This window comes from Rissa tridactyla, chromosome 2 (genome assembly GCF_028500815.1).
Source record: "Rissa tridactyla isolate bRisTri1 chromosome 2, bRisTri1.patW.cur.20221130, whole genome shotgun sequence".
Classification (NCBI taxonomy): domain Eukaryota; kingdom Metazoa; phylum Chordata; class Aves; order Charadriiformes; family Laridae; genus Rissa; species Rissa tridactyla.
Window position 1 is genome coordinate 113387587 of NC_071467.1, and position 17277 is coordinate 113404863.

The 17277-nt window shown below is 39.7% G+C and overlaps 1 protein-coding gene across 1 annotated transcript in view; it reads left to right on the forward strand.

Annotated features, from left to right (window-relative positions):
* Nucleotides 1-17277, forward strand: part of ITGA9 (integrin subunit alpha 9) — a 233362-nt gene that overhangs the window by 190346 nt on the left and 25739 nt on the right. The window contains exons 24-26 of the mRNA XM_054190890.1: nt 10870-10995; nt 11591-11710; nt 13396-13497. Coding sequence (XP_054046865.1) covers nt 10870-10995; nt 11591-11710; nt 13396-13497 — 348 coding nt within the window. The remainder of the gene's footprint in view (nt 1-10869; nt 10996-11590; nt 11711-13395; nt 13498-17277) is intronic.

The following is a 17277-nucleotide window of genomic DNA, read 5'->3' on the forward strand; positions in this document are numbered from 1 at the left end:
GGTAGTGCATGAGTGCTCCTTGAAGCCTATGTTGAGATTGTCAAGCTCACTATTGCACGCTCCATGTACAGGGGCAAACCTATATGTTGTTATCATTATGTAGAAAACCCCTTGTTTGTTGGCAGCCAATTTAAAATTGTTTAGTTTCTGTCTTTTGGAGTTTCAGGTCTTGGCTCTGAAAATATATATAGAGAGTCCCAGCATGTGAAAATATAAATATTTGCTGTCAGTACTTCATGTAGGAAATTTTTTTCCAGCAGCAATTTATGCTGCTGCTGGTTGCCACCATTGGTGCAAGGTTTGTATAGGAACATTTTGGACTTACAGCAAGATTTATTTTAGCCCTTTGTATTAGTCATCCCCCCCTGTAGTCTCTTCATTTCAGTGATTACTATACACATGCTCACATACTCATACTTTGGCACCATATTTAAAGGCATAACTAAATTTCTGGAGGAAATTATTCATTCCAGGGAGTGTATTGTACAGAAACTTGCTGACCTTCCTGCCTCCTTTGCTTTAATTGCTTCTTTAAATGACTGTTACAAAACATTTTGCTTAAGCAGTTGGAGTTGTTTCCCCCACCCCCGGTCTAGAGCATCTCTGTGATAGCGATGGAATCTGGCTTTGCCTAGAAGCCCTGTAAGTAGTAGGAGAAACTGATGCATCCACCCTGTCCTGGGATGGCTGTGAGGGGAGGCAGGAGCATACACTGCGGTCTAGTGCGGCACATTTGCTGCTAGGCATGGGAAACAGGACCCCAACACTCAGAAAGAGCTCTCATAAACATCTTCCTAATGTCAACATGATAAACTGAAGCTCTTTCAGTGAAGAGGAACTTAGCTCTTATTTAAGATTTCATTGTTACACAGGAAAGGGTGCCTGGCTATAAAATTAAGTTCTTTCCTGAGTTAGGATCTTAAAATAAATCCAAAGTGGAAAAAAAATCATGACATATTTGCTTTACAGGAACCATCTGAATGACTATACAAAAGCTGTGCCTTGGTTAGAGTTCATTGCATTTACAGTGCTTGAAAATAATCTTCTCATGCATTGCTGGATGTTGCCTTCAGGCTACAGCAAAGCTATTTAACATGGCAGAAAGTTTTATGTGACTTCCTAGTTTGGATTTTTAGGTGGAACCAGATTTGGACAAATTTTGTGAGATTTTCAATTTGTTTTGTCTAAATCTTCTAATAATGAGAGTCCTCTAGTATTCATATAAGCAGTGAAATTTTCTGAAAAAGCTAGATAAAGAGAATGTTCATGGAAGGCACATTTTGAATGTACAAAGATAAGTCTGTCTTTCAAAAAAGACTGGTGCTGTAAAGATCAGGGTCATTGAAGCGTAGACAAAAATGCACTGTGATCTATGTATTGAATCAGAGCATGGCAGCAGTTGATGTGTTTACCTGTGGCCTGCTCACAATTAGATTCCAAACTAAAGAAGTGAAATTTGTCAAATTGCTCAGTTATCGAAATTTTCCAACAATCTCTTCCTCCAAAACTCATGACCAGTCAATACAATGTGGCAGTCTGATTAATATTTTGGCTCAACTGAAAGTGTTGCTACTTTGTGAACTGCCTATAGTTCCTATTTTCTTGGCTGGATATGTGAGAATCCAGTTTTGAAAGAGATGACTCATTTGCCTTTTCATAAAAGTGAATCTCAGATAAAGAAAGAAGTTTTATGAAGTGAATTGGTTATATACATTAGCTCTTATCAGATTCATGAAGGAAGCAGGAGGTTTGGTAAATACCACACTAATAAGGAGTTTTGCTGAGGTATGGAAAAAAATATACATTAAACTTCTTGTAATCTTCCCAGGCAGAGAATACCCTTGTGAAGGAACTACTGAATGAGAAAAGGAGAGTGTCTACAAAATTTTGTTTTATTCTAATATTTTATTTTATTTTCTGTTTGAAAGAGTACAAGAATTACATCCTTTCACCATTTTCCCATTGGTGAAGTTGTTCCTGCCAAAAAACAATGAAGAAGGAAATTTGGGAAAGAGCTGATTGATTAATTTTTTTTAACATACGTGCCTCTTTTAAATGCTGATTCATAAGCTGTCCTTTCTCTTTTATAAATGATGTACAAGGTTTGTGGTTTAAATATAAATTTAGAAACCAAGAAAGGAAGAGTTAAAAACAATGGTATCTGTGTGTATAAACTCTATCTCCCATTTGACGGAAGAAGCGTTTACCCCCCTGTTCCTGTATCCGAGTGGAAATAAGCATCTTTTGGTGGACTTCCCTCCTGACTTTGAAAGTACCTCATTACAGTTTTGTGCAAGATATTGGATAGTATAAAAAGTATCAACAAACCATTCTTTGGGGAAATGAGAACTCTGAGAATGTCTTGGAAACAAAGGACATCTTCTGTCTAACTTAAAATACCCCACCATCACCACACCCCCCAGGAGGGTTTTTTAATAAGGATAACTCATTTAATCTTCAAGTGTCTAAAACAGATCAGCAAAATCATCTTCTTGGAGGTCCTACCTTCTATCCACTGCCTCTAGAGCTTAGAACTTAGAGCTGATCTTCGATACCTTTCCTATACATTCAAATATCTGCTTTAGTGAAACATCCCACCCAAGTTGTTTGAGCCCTACAGGGAATGTCTTTATCTGCACGGTCTTTAGAGCTTTTCATCCTAACATCAACACAGCCCATGAGGAAAGTCCGACACTTAGGCAAAGAAAAACCATGGGCTTATTCATGGTTTATGCACCATAGGGAAGGCTGTAGAAGGGAATGTGCTGGAGACAGGTAGAACCTAGCTGAAGGAGCACTGAACTCCAAGTGGTCTCAGGGGCTTTTTAAACAGAGACGTACGTTGAGATTTGTTTGCCACTTGTGTGGCACATGTGTTGATTAAGCACTTCACAGTTCATCATAGGGAGAGAAAATGTAACTGTCGGTGATTCTCTCTTGGATTTCAACTGTTAAATGCTGATATATAAGGAGCATGTGAATATTAGAGGCAAACTGGTTTCCATGTAAGGTGGTCTGTCTTCATTCTTCTTCTGTGGACCTCACAGATAAATCATAGGAGTGATCAGTCTTTCTTCTCAGTCTGTACTTGTGGTGGTACCCTCTGACTAGTAAAGAAGCCACTGTCTTGTAAGTCAGGTACTTCAAATCAGAATCTCTTTGTTCTTCTTGCTAAGCTGGGAAGGCAGCACTAGTTCTTGAAAGGAGGGTTTCTGTACTGCTAAGCGCAGTAAGCAATCAGGTTACTGCAGATTTATGCCAAACATGTATCTGGTGTTCTTTTGGCTGGAGGAGCAGGAGGCAGAGCTAAGGTGGGATGCTGATGCTCCTCTATCCTCCTTTAATGCTTTAGCATCTCCACTTTGCTATTTAAATCTTGTCTCTTATGGCCATGTAAGTTTTCCTATTGGATCTGTGGAGTACTGCATTTTTTTTAAACAGCATTGCTTTTTTAAAATCTTTTAAGGGTTGTGTAAAATGGGTTAATTTTAAAAATTCTTTTCTGTTGTTTCAGTGGCTCTTAAATTTATTGCCAGAATCAACAAAACTGCTCTAATTCAAACATGTTTCATTATCTGTGAATATTAAACATTTTTGGCATATGGAGCAAGTACTCAGATAACATATTTACATAACTTATTTGTCTACTGTTGAAAGTCTGACCTTGTCTGGAATTTCTTGTGAGTACCCTTTTTTTCTCAGTGCATGTGACATGTTAGATTAACCATGCCTATCAATTAATCTCTGTTCACCTTCTAAAGGGTGAATCAGTATCTTTGAATCAGGAGGTATGTATACATTTTTTCCCTAATATTAGGACGAATGTGCTATGGTTAGCAACAAAGACAAACAAAAGTGGATCTGTTATTTATTATCCAGTTTGCAAACTTGAACCACTGATTAGGCATGTGTACATAAAAAAAAACATTAAAAAAAAACCTAATAAGAAAGGAGAAATATGTAAAAACTATCTGGCAGCAATTTCAAGAAGTCTACGGCCAGTCCTATGGAGCCAGCATACCCCAGGGCTGATGAGAAAGGCATCCATTTTGGAGCTGAACAATGTTAACAATTTTGTGAAGCAACTGACCTGCGTTCAGACCTTGAGCGTGTTTCCTGCAGCTAAAATTGCCATTCCAAATATCTTGTGTCTCATGATGTTTTCCCTGAGCTTGCCCCTGCACTTTTTCCAGGATCAGACGTGGGTTTGGTTCCATCACACGCACTCATGACTGGATTCCACCTTCACGCTTGCTTTGTGTCAGCTTAATTCTGCTGGCTTCCAGGCTCTCACTAATAACTGGTGGTGATTTAGCTCAAGAGGGGAATCAGGCTGACTGGAAGAGCCTGGAAACTTTAAGTTGTAATACCATAATGAATTATTTTGCATTAGTGGCAGTCTAGTGTTGTCTATAAGGTTGTCTGTCTTCTGTAAGCTGAAGATACACATCTGCTTGCCTGTTTATCTTGTAAAATGCCAATCATTAAATATGGGATTAGACCTCAGCTTCTTGTATGCAACAGGGAGATTGTATTTACTGCTTCATTGGAAGCAACAGCTAGTTTCCTCTTGGTTTTCAGTCTCATTCTTCCAAGACAATCCTATCACATGCACATACTTAACCCCATGCCAACAGCTAATTTCCACTGCCCTGTGCTTGGTCCTCAGCTGAACTTCCCAGCCCCTGGTTTGGAAATTGTATTTAATTTCCCTCTCCCAGGTTGACATCTTGTGCAGGGTATGGGGCTCTGAAAAAAGGAAGGGTCTCGCCTTTGATGCATGTTAAACAGGTTGAGGTTAAGTCTAGAAGGGGCTACTGGCCTTCAGTCCACCTGTAAAGTTTATGTTACAGGCAGTAGTGCCTGAGCCTTTAAAGTGTTTGCTAGCAAACCCCAGCAATTTCTTAAGGCCTCAAAGGCTTGCCAGAAATTGTCATGTTCTGAGAGTAGGTACACATGAGCACAAATGATGTTATGAGCATGCTGAAGGTGGGGGACACAGCTGATAGTAGAAAGGGAATGTGCTGAGGCAGCAGGTGTATTATTTCTCCTAGAAACTTTAAATCCCCTAAATCCATGGCTGACCTGGATTAGAAATGTGAGAAGTGTTTCATTGGCAGCCCAGGGTTACCCTCTGTGTTCCTAGGGGAACACATGGTGATTGTCCCCCTTGCACTGGTACCATTTTATTGAAGTGCCAAGCTCAGCCCAAGTATTCTCATAAATCCCTACGTGTGCAGGGAAGGTCAGAGAGGATGATCCATGTGGACATGATAAATCCAACATGCTAATCCCATACAGCTCTATTAAATATCCTGCAGGTTTTTAGGATGCAATGTGTGTGGAGTGTACGTGGCATGTTTTACATACAACTGTTACCCTCCTGCCACTTTGTCTTAAGGGTGATGTAATCTAATATGATTAAAAATCATTGCTACTTTATGGGTTTGCCCCTGCTCCATAAGACTTTTCAAATATTCACAGTCCACTAAAGAAGTCCTGTGGGAATTTCTTCATTGTTGCAGATACAGCATTTTTAAAGTATGAAGTAATGCACATGCTTCCTCCAGTGGTTACGTCTTGTCTCTGAGAAGCTTAGTGGTTTTTGCTGACGACAAAAAGTTGGCAGAGTAACCCATTGTATAGGCTGTCCTATTTAAACGTTGTCTCTTAAGCATGTTTATGGGCTCTTTAAGGGGGCAACAACTTCCAGGAAATTAGCAAAGCTAGAGACTAATTTATCTCTGAACTTGTGGCCGTTTTCGAGTAGGGTAGCGGCATCAGATGCATTCTGCTTTTCTGCATGATGGCAGATTAGTAGTAATGTTAGCCATTATAGAGTTATGGTAACGTTTAGAGGCCTGTTATGCAAGGTACCATTTACAGTCTGTGTAGTACCAATGTTCCAGCTTAAATCTCTTTGTCTTTATGCATGTTGCATGTACATGCACACGTGTTGAATACAATAGGTGAATACACATATATATGTTCATAACTGAGTAGTGATTTTCAGTCCCTTAGATTTTAGATATCTAGCTAAAACTCTGTAAAAGATGGTAATTTTTAAAAGTGTCCCATGTCCAGCTTCTGGAAGCAGGCCTGATTAGGTGTTTAGGTGAGGCACCCAACAATAACGTCTCACTCATGATAATCTTAGATAGCTCTTCTGGCCTCCAGCAATGGTCAGGCATGCAGGTGAGATCTGAATGCAGGCTGTACTGGCTTTAGTCACTGTGATAGTCCACCTTTGAACTTGAGATAAAAACTAGAAAAAAATAATACACATGTTGCATTGATGATAGGTGTTTTGCAGCCTGTTAGAAGATGTTCCTAGAGGATGGAAACAACCCTACACACAGACATCCTAGTAAAAAGAAACCATTATCAGTAAAAACTTGTGTGGGTTTGCCTCACATGAAAGTTGAAGACATTATTCAAGCTGGTCAAAACACACTTCATTCTCATTAGAACAACGGCAAATCATAATAAATACACCAAGTTATAAACTCTTAATGGAAGAGTTTTTCAAAAATATTTGGGTTTCCATCAGCAAACCAGCCCCGTACAAATTTTTCAGTTTAGAATTGAAAATCTGAAGAAGTAATTTCTTTGCAAAAATATCATAATTTTTTTAACTGTAAAGGTTTTCCAGGAGCTGAAGTCTAGGATCGGTAGTTGGTAATATTTAGTTCTGTGTTACAAAAATTTTAAGCTGTTACCCTGAAAAAACTCGTTGTGTACTCATGTGGTAGGCTAGACTGTATTGTGAGAGCATAGACTACTGTACATAGAGAAGAATAAAATGAAGAAAATAATTTAAGACCTTTGAAATTCTTTTTATGCCATTTTTTCTGCAACATAAAGGTGTTCAATGAAATCTGCTAAGTCGGATTAAATATATATATGTGTGTATATATATATACACATGTGTGTATATGTGTGTATATATATACACACACACGTATATATTTCTCACTTCTATTTATGGAGGAATTTTGTATGGTCAAGACTGATTGTAGCTTTTTTGTTCCAGATGGGTTTGCTAATGTGAAAATATAGCCATTCTAGTACGTAACAAACAATATGAATTCCAGGAGTCCTGCTTATAGGAGTTAATGTGATATCCATACTCATAGGTGAAAAAATTGAAAACTTGTTCTTAGCAAGCAAGTGTAATGTGTATTTCACGCACCTTCAATGCCATCACCCTTTGCAGATGTTCTGTGGGGCTGAAGACCAAAGTATGCCTTAGAGTGCTGCTTTATTAGTGTCTTAGTTCAGTCCAGAAAAGAGCTTTTAAAGTAAAATCCCCATCCCTCCCCACGCAGGGAGCTGTGGTTCACATCACAGAGTGCACAAACTGGATTCCTTTGGGGGCAGAAGAAACACAAAGGAGCACTTGAAGAGTGCACTTAACACTCATTTGTGGCTGCAGCACATTCAGGCCACAGGACCAGACTCAGAGGAAGGTAGAAAAGTATGTAATATGGACATCAGGTGCTGAGGATGCCATGCAGTTAGCCTGGTTCACCTTTTAGCCTGGTTTAGCCTACATAATGTGCTAATGTAGACTTTGTCTACAACTGTCTGGGTACAGATTTTAGGTACGCTTCCAGTACAGGAGACTTAACTGTATTGCCAGTACACCAGACCGCAAATGATTTTATGCAGGACTTAAAACGGTAAAGTACCTTCTAGGAAACAAAATGAAACAACCTTCAGCAGAGACAGCTCTGACACAGCTCCTTGGAAGTTCCTCCTTGGGAGGCTGCAGGGCTGCTCCTGCTTGGTACCTCACTCAGGACCAAGCTGCAGTCTTAATGTAGGATTTAAGAGAGCTTCCCTTCCATCCCTGTTCCCCCTGCCCCAGTTTTGTTGTTGTTTCTTTGTGTTGGGAGCTGGATGTTGATTTTTCTCTGTGCCTTTTGTATAGTCCTTGTACTGAGTACAAAGGCAACCCACATGCCTTTCCACATCCTCTACACTGCTCTGAAAACCCCCTTCTGCTATTTCTGTGAGATGTTAGATCCTAGGTCCTGGGAAGATCACTTTGGGGATAGTCCTTTTCTGTTTATAGAAAAGAGAAACCACATGGAAATTTCCAAAAAGCTGTAGTATGTCACGTACCCTGAAACTCCAAGACTTTGTCAAAGAGCCTGGCTACCTCCTCTGTATCAAAGACTTGCACAGTTCTTGCATCTATAAATTGTAAGCGTTTGCTCATGCCCTTAAACTTTGCCAGAAATTTTCTTCTTTGTGTACCAGATTATGAGGTTGGTCACAAGGAGGAAAGCAGGTGGCTGGCGTAGCACCATGTTTGAACAAGGAGAGGCTCACACATGAGGCCAAATCCTGATTTGCATTTCAGAGATGCAGTTCAGTCTCAGCGTAACGCAGGCAGGAGCTTTGTGCTAAGATTTTCTTTAGTAGGTTGATTTCCTAGAGCTGAATTTTTCATTGAAAACAAAGTTTCATGAAAAGTTACCATAGTTTTGTCTGACTGGTTGACTGAACCTTCCCTTTGTGTGTGTAAAAATTGAGGAAAATAAGAGATGGTGTGAAATATAAAGTGTCTGACAGTCACTCTAACAAAATAAACAAACAAAAAACCCCAAACAAAGAAAAAAAACCCTTTGGAAAGGCTGGATTTCCTTCTACCTCAGCATGATCCACCCATTTCAAAGGTTTTTGTTACTTTTTTCCTAGTTCTGTGCCTCTGCTGTTTCTAAGAGTGCTAAAAGAAATAGCCCTTCTCAGCTGCCTTGCATCCTTTCCTGCCTATTGTCTTTCAGCATACGTTGATTCATCACAGATACACAGATGAATACAAACTAATTTCTGCCTGATTGAATTCCTCCAAATTCTGCAGACCAAGTAGTAGTGTCTGCCTTCCCTTCTTGGAAGTGGCGACTGCCTTTGGCTACTTAAACAGGCAGTAGGTGACCCGCTGGTCTGTTCTAGAGCAGTGCAGGTGACTGGAGGTGCTCGGTCCTTGCATGTGTCCCTCCTAACGTGGGCCGAGACACTGAATTTAATAGCTGCCTTGTGTAGGATTGCTGCATAGTTGGCAGAGTGGAAAGGGTATTTCCAAATTCAGACTTTATCCTCTGGAAGTGCCTTTCTCTGTTTCAGCTAAAGTGTTTTAAAAAGGACAAGGTGTAGCCAAGCTTCAGTTTAAGAAAAGATAATCGTTTAAAGAAAGGACCAGATTTATGTTGCTTCATGCCAGATAATTCCTTTTAGACTCGTGAGATATTTCTGCTTTGGTTTGTTCTTACATTGTATTTGTACAGGATGTAAAACAGGACTATTTAGAAAGTATGCCAAAAGCTGTGATAGTCCAGAAGCTCATACTGTCCTTTCTGTATCTCTTGCGTGAATCTAATGACATCTGTCCAAGTGTCTGGTAATTCAAACTTTCAGGAAGAAAGAGCAAGTACTGAATAGATCTTGCCTCTTTGTTGTTCTTGATTTAACATAAACCTTCTGGTTGATCTGGATCTAATTCCCATGTGAAAGTTCAAAGAAAGTAAATGTCAATGTGCTTTGAGAATCTCTTACCTACAGTAAATAGTGAAAACTCATTCCAGGTGATCTGGACAACTGGAGAACATCATAGTCTTAATTTTCAGTTGATCCCAAGGAGACTGTAAACTGCGGGTAGCTACCTGTGCCTGTATCTGTTGGGAATGTAAGGATAGATTATATAAAGATAGGTTATGAATATGTACTTCAAAGAACAGCTTATGAAGAGTTTGTGGGCCAGTGAAGCAGAAAACATATATCTTACCAAGAGACATAGACATCGCTTGTCTGGAAAGTAGCATTTAAGATCTAGGTAGACCTTTAGGGTTTCTTTCTTTTTTGGCAATACTTTGGCTAACTGAGATATAAACTGTTTAATGCAAAATTGGACTCAGACCATGCAGTAATTTTATATCTATAACAACTTTTTTTTTTTCCTCCATCTTTCAAGGATTTGTGATTTGAATAATGTACAAGTTTTCATCCTCTCAGAGCAGAGGATGTGGGGAGGTCAACAGCAGGGTGTGTAAGAACGTTGCTTGTTGGTTTATGGGAAAATCTCCCTCTTTCTCACTCTTACAGGTTTTAAGGATGGTGGCAAGAGGAATTTGCTGATATTTTGTTGTCATAGTTTGTATTAAATTCCAATAGATTTTCTTCAGTGAATATTCATAAGCTGCAAAAAGTGAGAAGGGTTTTCTAATGCAAGGTTGTCTTGACTGAAGATCATTTTATCAAAGCTTGGTACATTTTGCTTGCTTCAAGCCTCTACTTTTCTGGACAAGTGAATAAGCTAATGATACAAAAAGTTTAATTTTGTACTATTTGTGCTAAAGGTAAAAGAACAGATTTGGTGTCCAGGCTTGTGCATTTACACAAAGATTTCATTTATCTCATTAGTTCTGATAGAAACCATGAAATAGTCAAGTTGACCAAAGCATCAAATAATACAGCTACAAAAAAGGTAATGCACAGGGTAACACAATTGATGTAAAATGCTATGTGGTGATTTATATCTTTTGCTGAGATTTTTCTTCTCTATCTCCAGACACACAGAACACAGACACGGACATGTGAGCTAGGTTAGATATGTTCATATCCGATCCAGTCAAGAGAGACAAACATTTCCAGAGCATGGTTTTTCTGGCTTACTTTGGATATTTTCTTTAGGATTATTTGACTCTCAAAGTGCTTATTTCTCTCTTTTGTCTATTAATGGGAGCCCACACATCCAGCTCAGATGTAGGTGTGTTTTATGGACGGGCTAATCCCACCTTCTTGTGTCATTTAGTTTAATTTAGTTTAATTCAGAATAATAATTGTGATCTATAATTGTGCTTGCAGGTTGGTCAAGACAAAGGAAGCTGTTCTTTTCACAGAAACCCCAGCCCATGCGTTGTTCCTCAAGAGAATGAAAATATTTTCCACACAATATTTGCTTTTTTCACAAAGTCTGGCAGAAAAGTATTGGTAAGAAAGTCCACTTATGGCAAACTTGAACATAGAGTGTATCTTGCAAAAGATATTGCATGGCTTAGCATGAAGAATTCAAGCAGATAGTTCATTACAGAGCAACTGTTTGGTGCATATATATTAATACTGACGTACTGTGGGGATATTTAGTGATTTTAATAATCTGATTTTTCAATGGAAATAGGAAGTTTCAGGAAGTGCAGTGGGGAGGGAGTTACCTGATGTAGCAGGGCATACTTGGTGATGAGCACCCTCGCTCCCGTGTTTTGTCAAAGGCACGTGGGGCAGCAGGACCTGTGCTGTGCTCGGCGCCCGCCCCATGCAGAGGGCTTGATGTTCAGTGGTGGCCGAGCTCCTCCCGGCCCCAGGCACTCGCCTGGCTCAGCAGCTCTGTAAAGAGATGAATTTTACCTGGCTTGCTTTCATGCAGGTCTCTTTATCTAGCTGTCTTCAGGTCTTGAAAGTTGCTGCTATTTCAATGCAGGAGTGCAGTTCGCTATGTAACTTAGTCAGCTGGTGTGTTTGGTGTCACACAATTTGGCACTGATTTTTTTCTTCCTTTGCCTAACAGCTTTTTCCATATTTCCTGTAGGATTGTGAAAGACCAGGCAGGTCCTGCTTAATTATACGATGCAACTTAAGCTCATTAGCAAAAGCAGAGTCCTGTGATATAAGTATCTACACGCTGCTGAATACTGAGATACTGAAGAAGGTACGTGCTTCCTTTGTAGTTTGTCTGAAATACCAATTTAAGTATGCTTATGTGCATCAAAGGACTCAAGAGTTGCATTCCTTCTGCTCTTTATTACTGTGTTATAAAAAATCATGGTGTCAGAGAAAACAGATCTATTTATCAACAGCGTGCGTGGAGGTGTTAATCCTAGTTCTTACTCATTACCCATTAAGGCAGAAATAAATTAAGTTCAGAAATTTATACATTGAGAAACAACAAATGAGGCCCCTAATTGTATGCATGGTATTAAAACTAGATACTTCATAAAGTTGAATTGATTTCTAAAAGTTTTTGTTCTGAAAAATGAAAAGTAGAGTAAGTGCATGTAAACTGTGACCAACTATCTATCATTCCCTCTGTATAAACAGAGACATGGCAGGTTTTTTTGTGATTTTTTTACTTCAAATGATTATTATTCAAAGAAGATACATCACTACCATATTAATGCTGAGCTTGGCATTTGTGACAAGAAACAAATGGTCGCAAGTTAATTCCTGTCTTCTCTGAAGCCACTGAATGAGACAGCAAATCTTTTAAATTTCTAGTGATTTACTGTGGCTGGCCCTGTTTTCCTATACTTACAAAAATGCTGACTGTGTAATTGTGGCAAGATGCTGTAAGATTATGAGGGTATAAGAGAGGAGAAAGCTGATAACGTGAGCCTACTAAAATTAACTTATCTTTGATAGCTGCTAGATTAAAAGCATTGGAGAGCCCTTATTAGAAAGCAGTTCCTGAAGCCATTGATAGCCGTGAGCTTTTCCAGCTGAAACCAACCAGTCTGCTAATCTTGTTCATATTTGAAAACAGAAAATATAGGGAAGGCCGGAAGTTTCAGGTATTTGTTACATGCTTACAGGAATGTTGAAATATGTAAGCAAGTAACTGCGCACAAAATGTGCTTCTGGGAAATTCAGTCCTGGGAATAGCCGCGATTCATCCTGTCTGCTGGGTCCTTTCCAAGATGACCATTAGCAACGCTCATTTAAAAGACATACAGTGCTTACCCGTCTGTGGGTCAGTATCACCAGTACATGCCATTTGCCACTTAACATCTACCATCCCCAAGGTAGACAGCATACAAATGACTAACCCATGAGTTGAAATGGCAGCTTACTGGAATATGCCTGTTAAAATGCACTGTGTAAAATATAGGATTAATAAGGGGAGGTGTGCGTTGAATATTTAATTTAATCAAATAATTAAGAAGTTTTCACCTTGGGTTATACTTGAGCTTATCCCAGGCTTTGTATATCTTTTTTCTGTTCACTTGAAAAACAAATAGGAACTTTTCTTTGATGGTTAATATTGAGCCTGTCTGTCTTGATTGGCAATGTTCTGTCTTCTGCGGTAAATGTGGGAAACTTAACAGGCCAAATACAAATAATGTGATTAAAGTTCAACATACCTGATTTTGTTTTAATCTGAGATAATGGGCTTGGGTTTGCCTGTCTGTTATGGGCATAAGGTATATTTTTCAAAGCAAGGTTTTAACCAGGACAGGAGTAAACCTTCAACCCAGCCTCCACTACGCATTGCCTAGGTGTCTTTATTACACTGGCAAATGTTTAATGTTTTCGTCTGGGGGAGGGGGGGGTTGGTGCTTTTTTTTTTTTTTTTTTTTTGCACCCCCGAATCCAATTCTTCCTCTTCTTACTTCTCAGGACAGTTCATCGGTCATCCAGTTTGTCACAAGGGCGAGGGTGCATGTGGACCCTGACCTCAGAGTTGTGGAGGTGCCCAATGGGAGCCCAGAAGAAAAACCAGTAAGTAAATAAACCTGCAGAGAAAGGTTTCCTGATCCCAGTGTGGTAGAGATCATTGAGAGCTCTACGCAAACTGGAATTTGTGGCTGGGCTTGGGCTGGGCTAGCCCATGAGAGTGCCCAGACTTTGTCTGGATAGATTAGCAGTGCTGTGAAGCGTGCTTCTGTGGTTTTGCTCTCTGTGATAACGATGCCATCACAGTGAATGATGTTATGTGGAGCAGGAGGATCTGTGTTGTACTAGCCAAAATTGTAATATCCTTGAGGTATTTGTGCCAAAATTAGGTTTAGCTTCCTGTTCTAGGGTTAACGTCTGCTTTAATCTAATTCAGATTTTCCTTGAAAACCTAGCAGAGACTTGAAACCCCAGCAAAGTCTTTTCAGATGTGCCAGTATGAAAAATTTAGAAGTGTTAATGATATTTTGGGAGCTGTGAAAATGGGCAAGGGGGTCTAAACTTTCAGAAATTCATTTAACTATTCCCTTGTGCTGAGCTGGTGGAATTCATGTATGACCTGATACTGCTTTTTGTCTTGATCTGCATGAGGCTGGGTTGAAAATTGAAGGGGAAATATTAAAGTTCAAGGTGAATTCACTGTGTAGTTTTGACTGTAAGTAAAACTGTACAGGACCACTTTTACAATCTATTGGAGAAGGAGAAGGTGATGGCTTTGGTTTCCTACTACCAAGTTGCCTAATGCTTACGCATGAAAATTGAACAGCGGGCTACATCCAAATTCAGCTTTCTTTTTGTCTGGTGAAATTTTAAAGTTTCATTTTTTATTTCCCTCTCACATGAGGATCAGAGGTAATCTGGATTACTTTCAATTTCTCCTCTTGCTCTGTATTTTTGGAACATGATCTAGATTCCATCTCTCAGTTATCCTTTTATCACCAATGACTGTCTTCACCACCAGCCCATGAAACCATGCTCTCATTTGCTCCATTTCAGTCAGTACTACTGAGATTTGAGTGTGAGAGCATTGAGTCCAACACACTTTTGGAAGGCACTGATCTCCCAAATTAAAGCACTTATCTCAGAGATACTGGATTTAAAACCCTACAGACAAAGGAAGAATTGAACCTGCATCTACTTACTACCTTCAGTCTGAAAGTAGAGACACCACTACAATGACTGTCTTCTCCAGCATCATGTCTGCAACGCTAGACTTAACTTCCTGTTTTATTAGACCTGTCAGAAAAAGAAATTCTTTTATATGTCAGGACTCCATCTTTTCCTTTGGTTTTATTTTCTTTGTCAGGTTTCTGGACCATTCTGAAGAGCATTAAAAAATAGGTTTGGCAGCTGAAATGAAAAGCACAGCTAGCCTTCCCTGAGAATGTGCCTCACAAGTGATCTGCAGCCCTGATTGTTAATACACTGCTTGATCTCTCTTTAGCTTGCACAGAGCAAATCTTGCAATTTTATGGCAAAATTTCATTAATGATTGAAGTAACACCTGACTGTGATACCCATGCCCCAAGTGAAATGGAAGAAGCCAGGATCTCTCTGCCAAGTATTTTGATCTGTAAAGGGTTTTAGAATCTCTCAGAATGATAGGCACAATGTAAAATGTGTGGGATTACTATTATTTAATGTTCAAAATTTAGATACTTAGCTATTTTATCTAGGAATGCAAGCTCTGCTGTATTCCATTGTTATCTAATGCTTGGAGAAAAAAAAAAGAAAGAAGACAAACAAACAAACAAGACCCAAACAAACCCCCCCAACATCATCCTTTTCCAGTTCCTGGAAAGCCTTTCATGAAGCCTTGAGTTGCAACTATTATAAAGCGCACTGTGTGTGCTGAGAAGCTATATTAATCTTCAAACAAGAGCTTGCTCCTAGTTCCTGGGAAGCCCTAGCTGAAAAGGAGCATGCTTGACATGTTGTAGCCATGTAACATCAATTTGTATTTTCAAGTCTTTTCTAATGTGAGTGCCATTTGCTCTCTCCTTTATGCTATTTCCATATGTCTGTTGGCTTCACCACTGCTATATGTTTTGCATAGGGTCATGTTCAGGGAAAAATTTAAGACATGTGGTTTGGCTCAAGGTATTCATTTTTCCCCCCCCTCTTTTCTTGTGGAATGCAGAAGGGAATAGTGCTCATTGCAAACCACAGCTATTCAGCTGGAAGTAGAGACAGGAGAGATAAAAAGTCTTTGTTCATACTCCTCCCTTCCTTTTTAGAGCTCATCCTGTATTCATTTCATTGACCACGGACTGCTGTACTGTATCCGTTTGGATAGCAGCTCCTTCTGAACACTTGTGCATGGACTTCCTTTGAGTCTGTTTATGAAAGTGTTCCCTAACAATGAAAAACATTTTCTTAGACACTTTATCGTGGTAAATTTGAAAAGGCCTTTTTGCTTACTATGGCTAAATATAGACTTACTATCCCGTTTAAATGGTTCTTTAGAACCAGGTGCCCTTACTTCACTGGGCACTTTTACAGTATAATGGACAATGTCAGACTGCAAACTACTTGTGAAGAAGACAAAAGGAAAAGGAAGACTGGTATTTGTGATGATAGTGTAAGAAGTACCAGTGGTGGCATGACCACCCATCTAAATATCAACTTTGTCAGAAACTGTAGCAGATTTGTAAGGCAGATGCAAAAGCTTATGTAAGTATTGGTAAGTTGGGTAGCAGGCTGTCTTTGAACTTAACCCATTTTTTAAAAAATTGCATGTATGCAATTTTTAGAGATAATTTCTCTGGATTTGGATCTGGTTTTATGTGATTTGGAATGACATATTTTCTGTCTGTGGTCACAATAGGCTGTTTGAACTCTTATATTGAACAAATCACACAAAGAAGGTGAGCAGAGTTTGGATTTGGCTCTGTGATGACAGTTGTATTAACATGAGTATATATTGGCTGAAACCGATGATGGCGTGGTCTTTTCAGGAGCATACGGGTTTCAATGAAGGTTTGGCTCCCTTCTTCTCTGCATGTGAGGCAAAACCAACAATAAGATCCATGAGACCTCGGTGGTTGAATACCAGATCCAAGGATTTACATCCTTTGCTCTCTGCTCATGGGTAGGAGGAGGAGCGCTCTTATGGAGCAAAAGGACATCCTTTCCTCTGTGAGTGTCAGTGTGGAGGGAAGAATAGGGTGGATTTCACTATGTCAAAACCAGATGAATGCGTCTGAGTCTCCATGTCTTGAAAGTGAGGGAATGCAAAGCTGAATAGATGAAAGGGGAACCCTAGATAAAATGCACACAGCTCCTGCAACGAAGTGCCCTGTAAAGCTGACGGCTACTGTACAGCTGTCTGGTGCTGTCAGCTCAGCATAGGTACGCTTCATCAAGCCTTTGAACCTTTCTCTCCTTCCGGGTAGACTTCACTATTCTCTTATTTTCAGCCAAGTCACCCCAAGTGTAATTCAACACAAGCAAGTGGTTGCCCTACATGGATTTTTTTTTTCCCCCCCTCGGGATTTATAGAACTATAGAATGGTTTGGGTGTGAAGGGACCTTAAATATCATCTTGTTCCACTCCCCCCCTGCCATGGGCAGGCACACCTTCCACTAGATCTGGTTGCTCAAAGCCCCATCCAGCCTGGCCTTTAAACACTTCCAGGGATGGGGCATCCAGAACTTCTCTGGGCAACCTGTTCCAGTGCCTCACCACCCTCATATTGAAAATTTCATCCTAATATCTAATCTAAATCTCCCCTCTTTCAGTTTAAAACTGTTACCCCTCATCCCATTGTTACACTCCCTGATAAAGGTGTGTTTGCACTCTGATTTAGGTGTGTTTATGTTTGC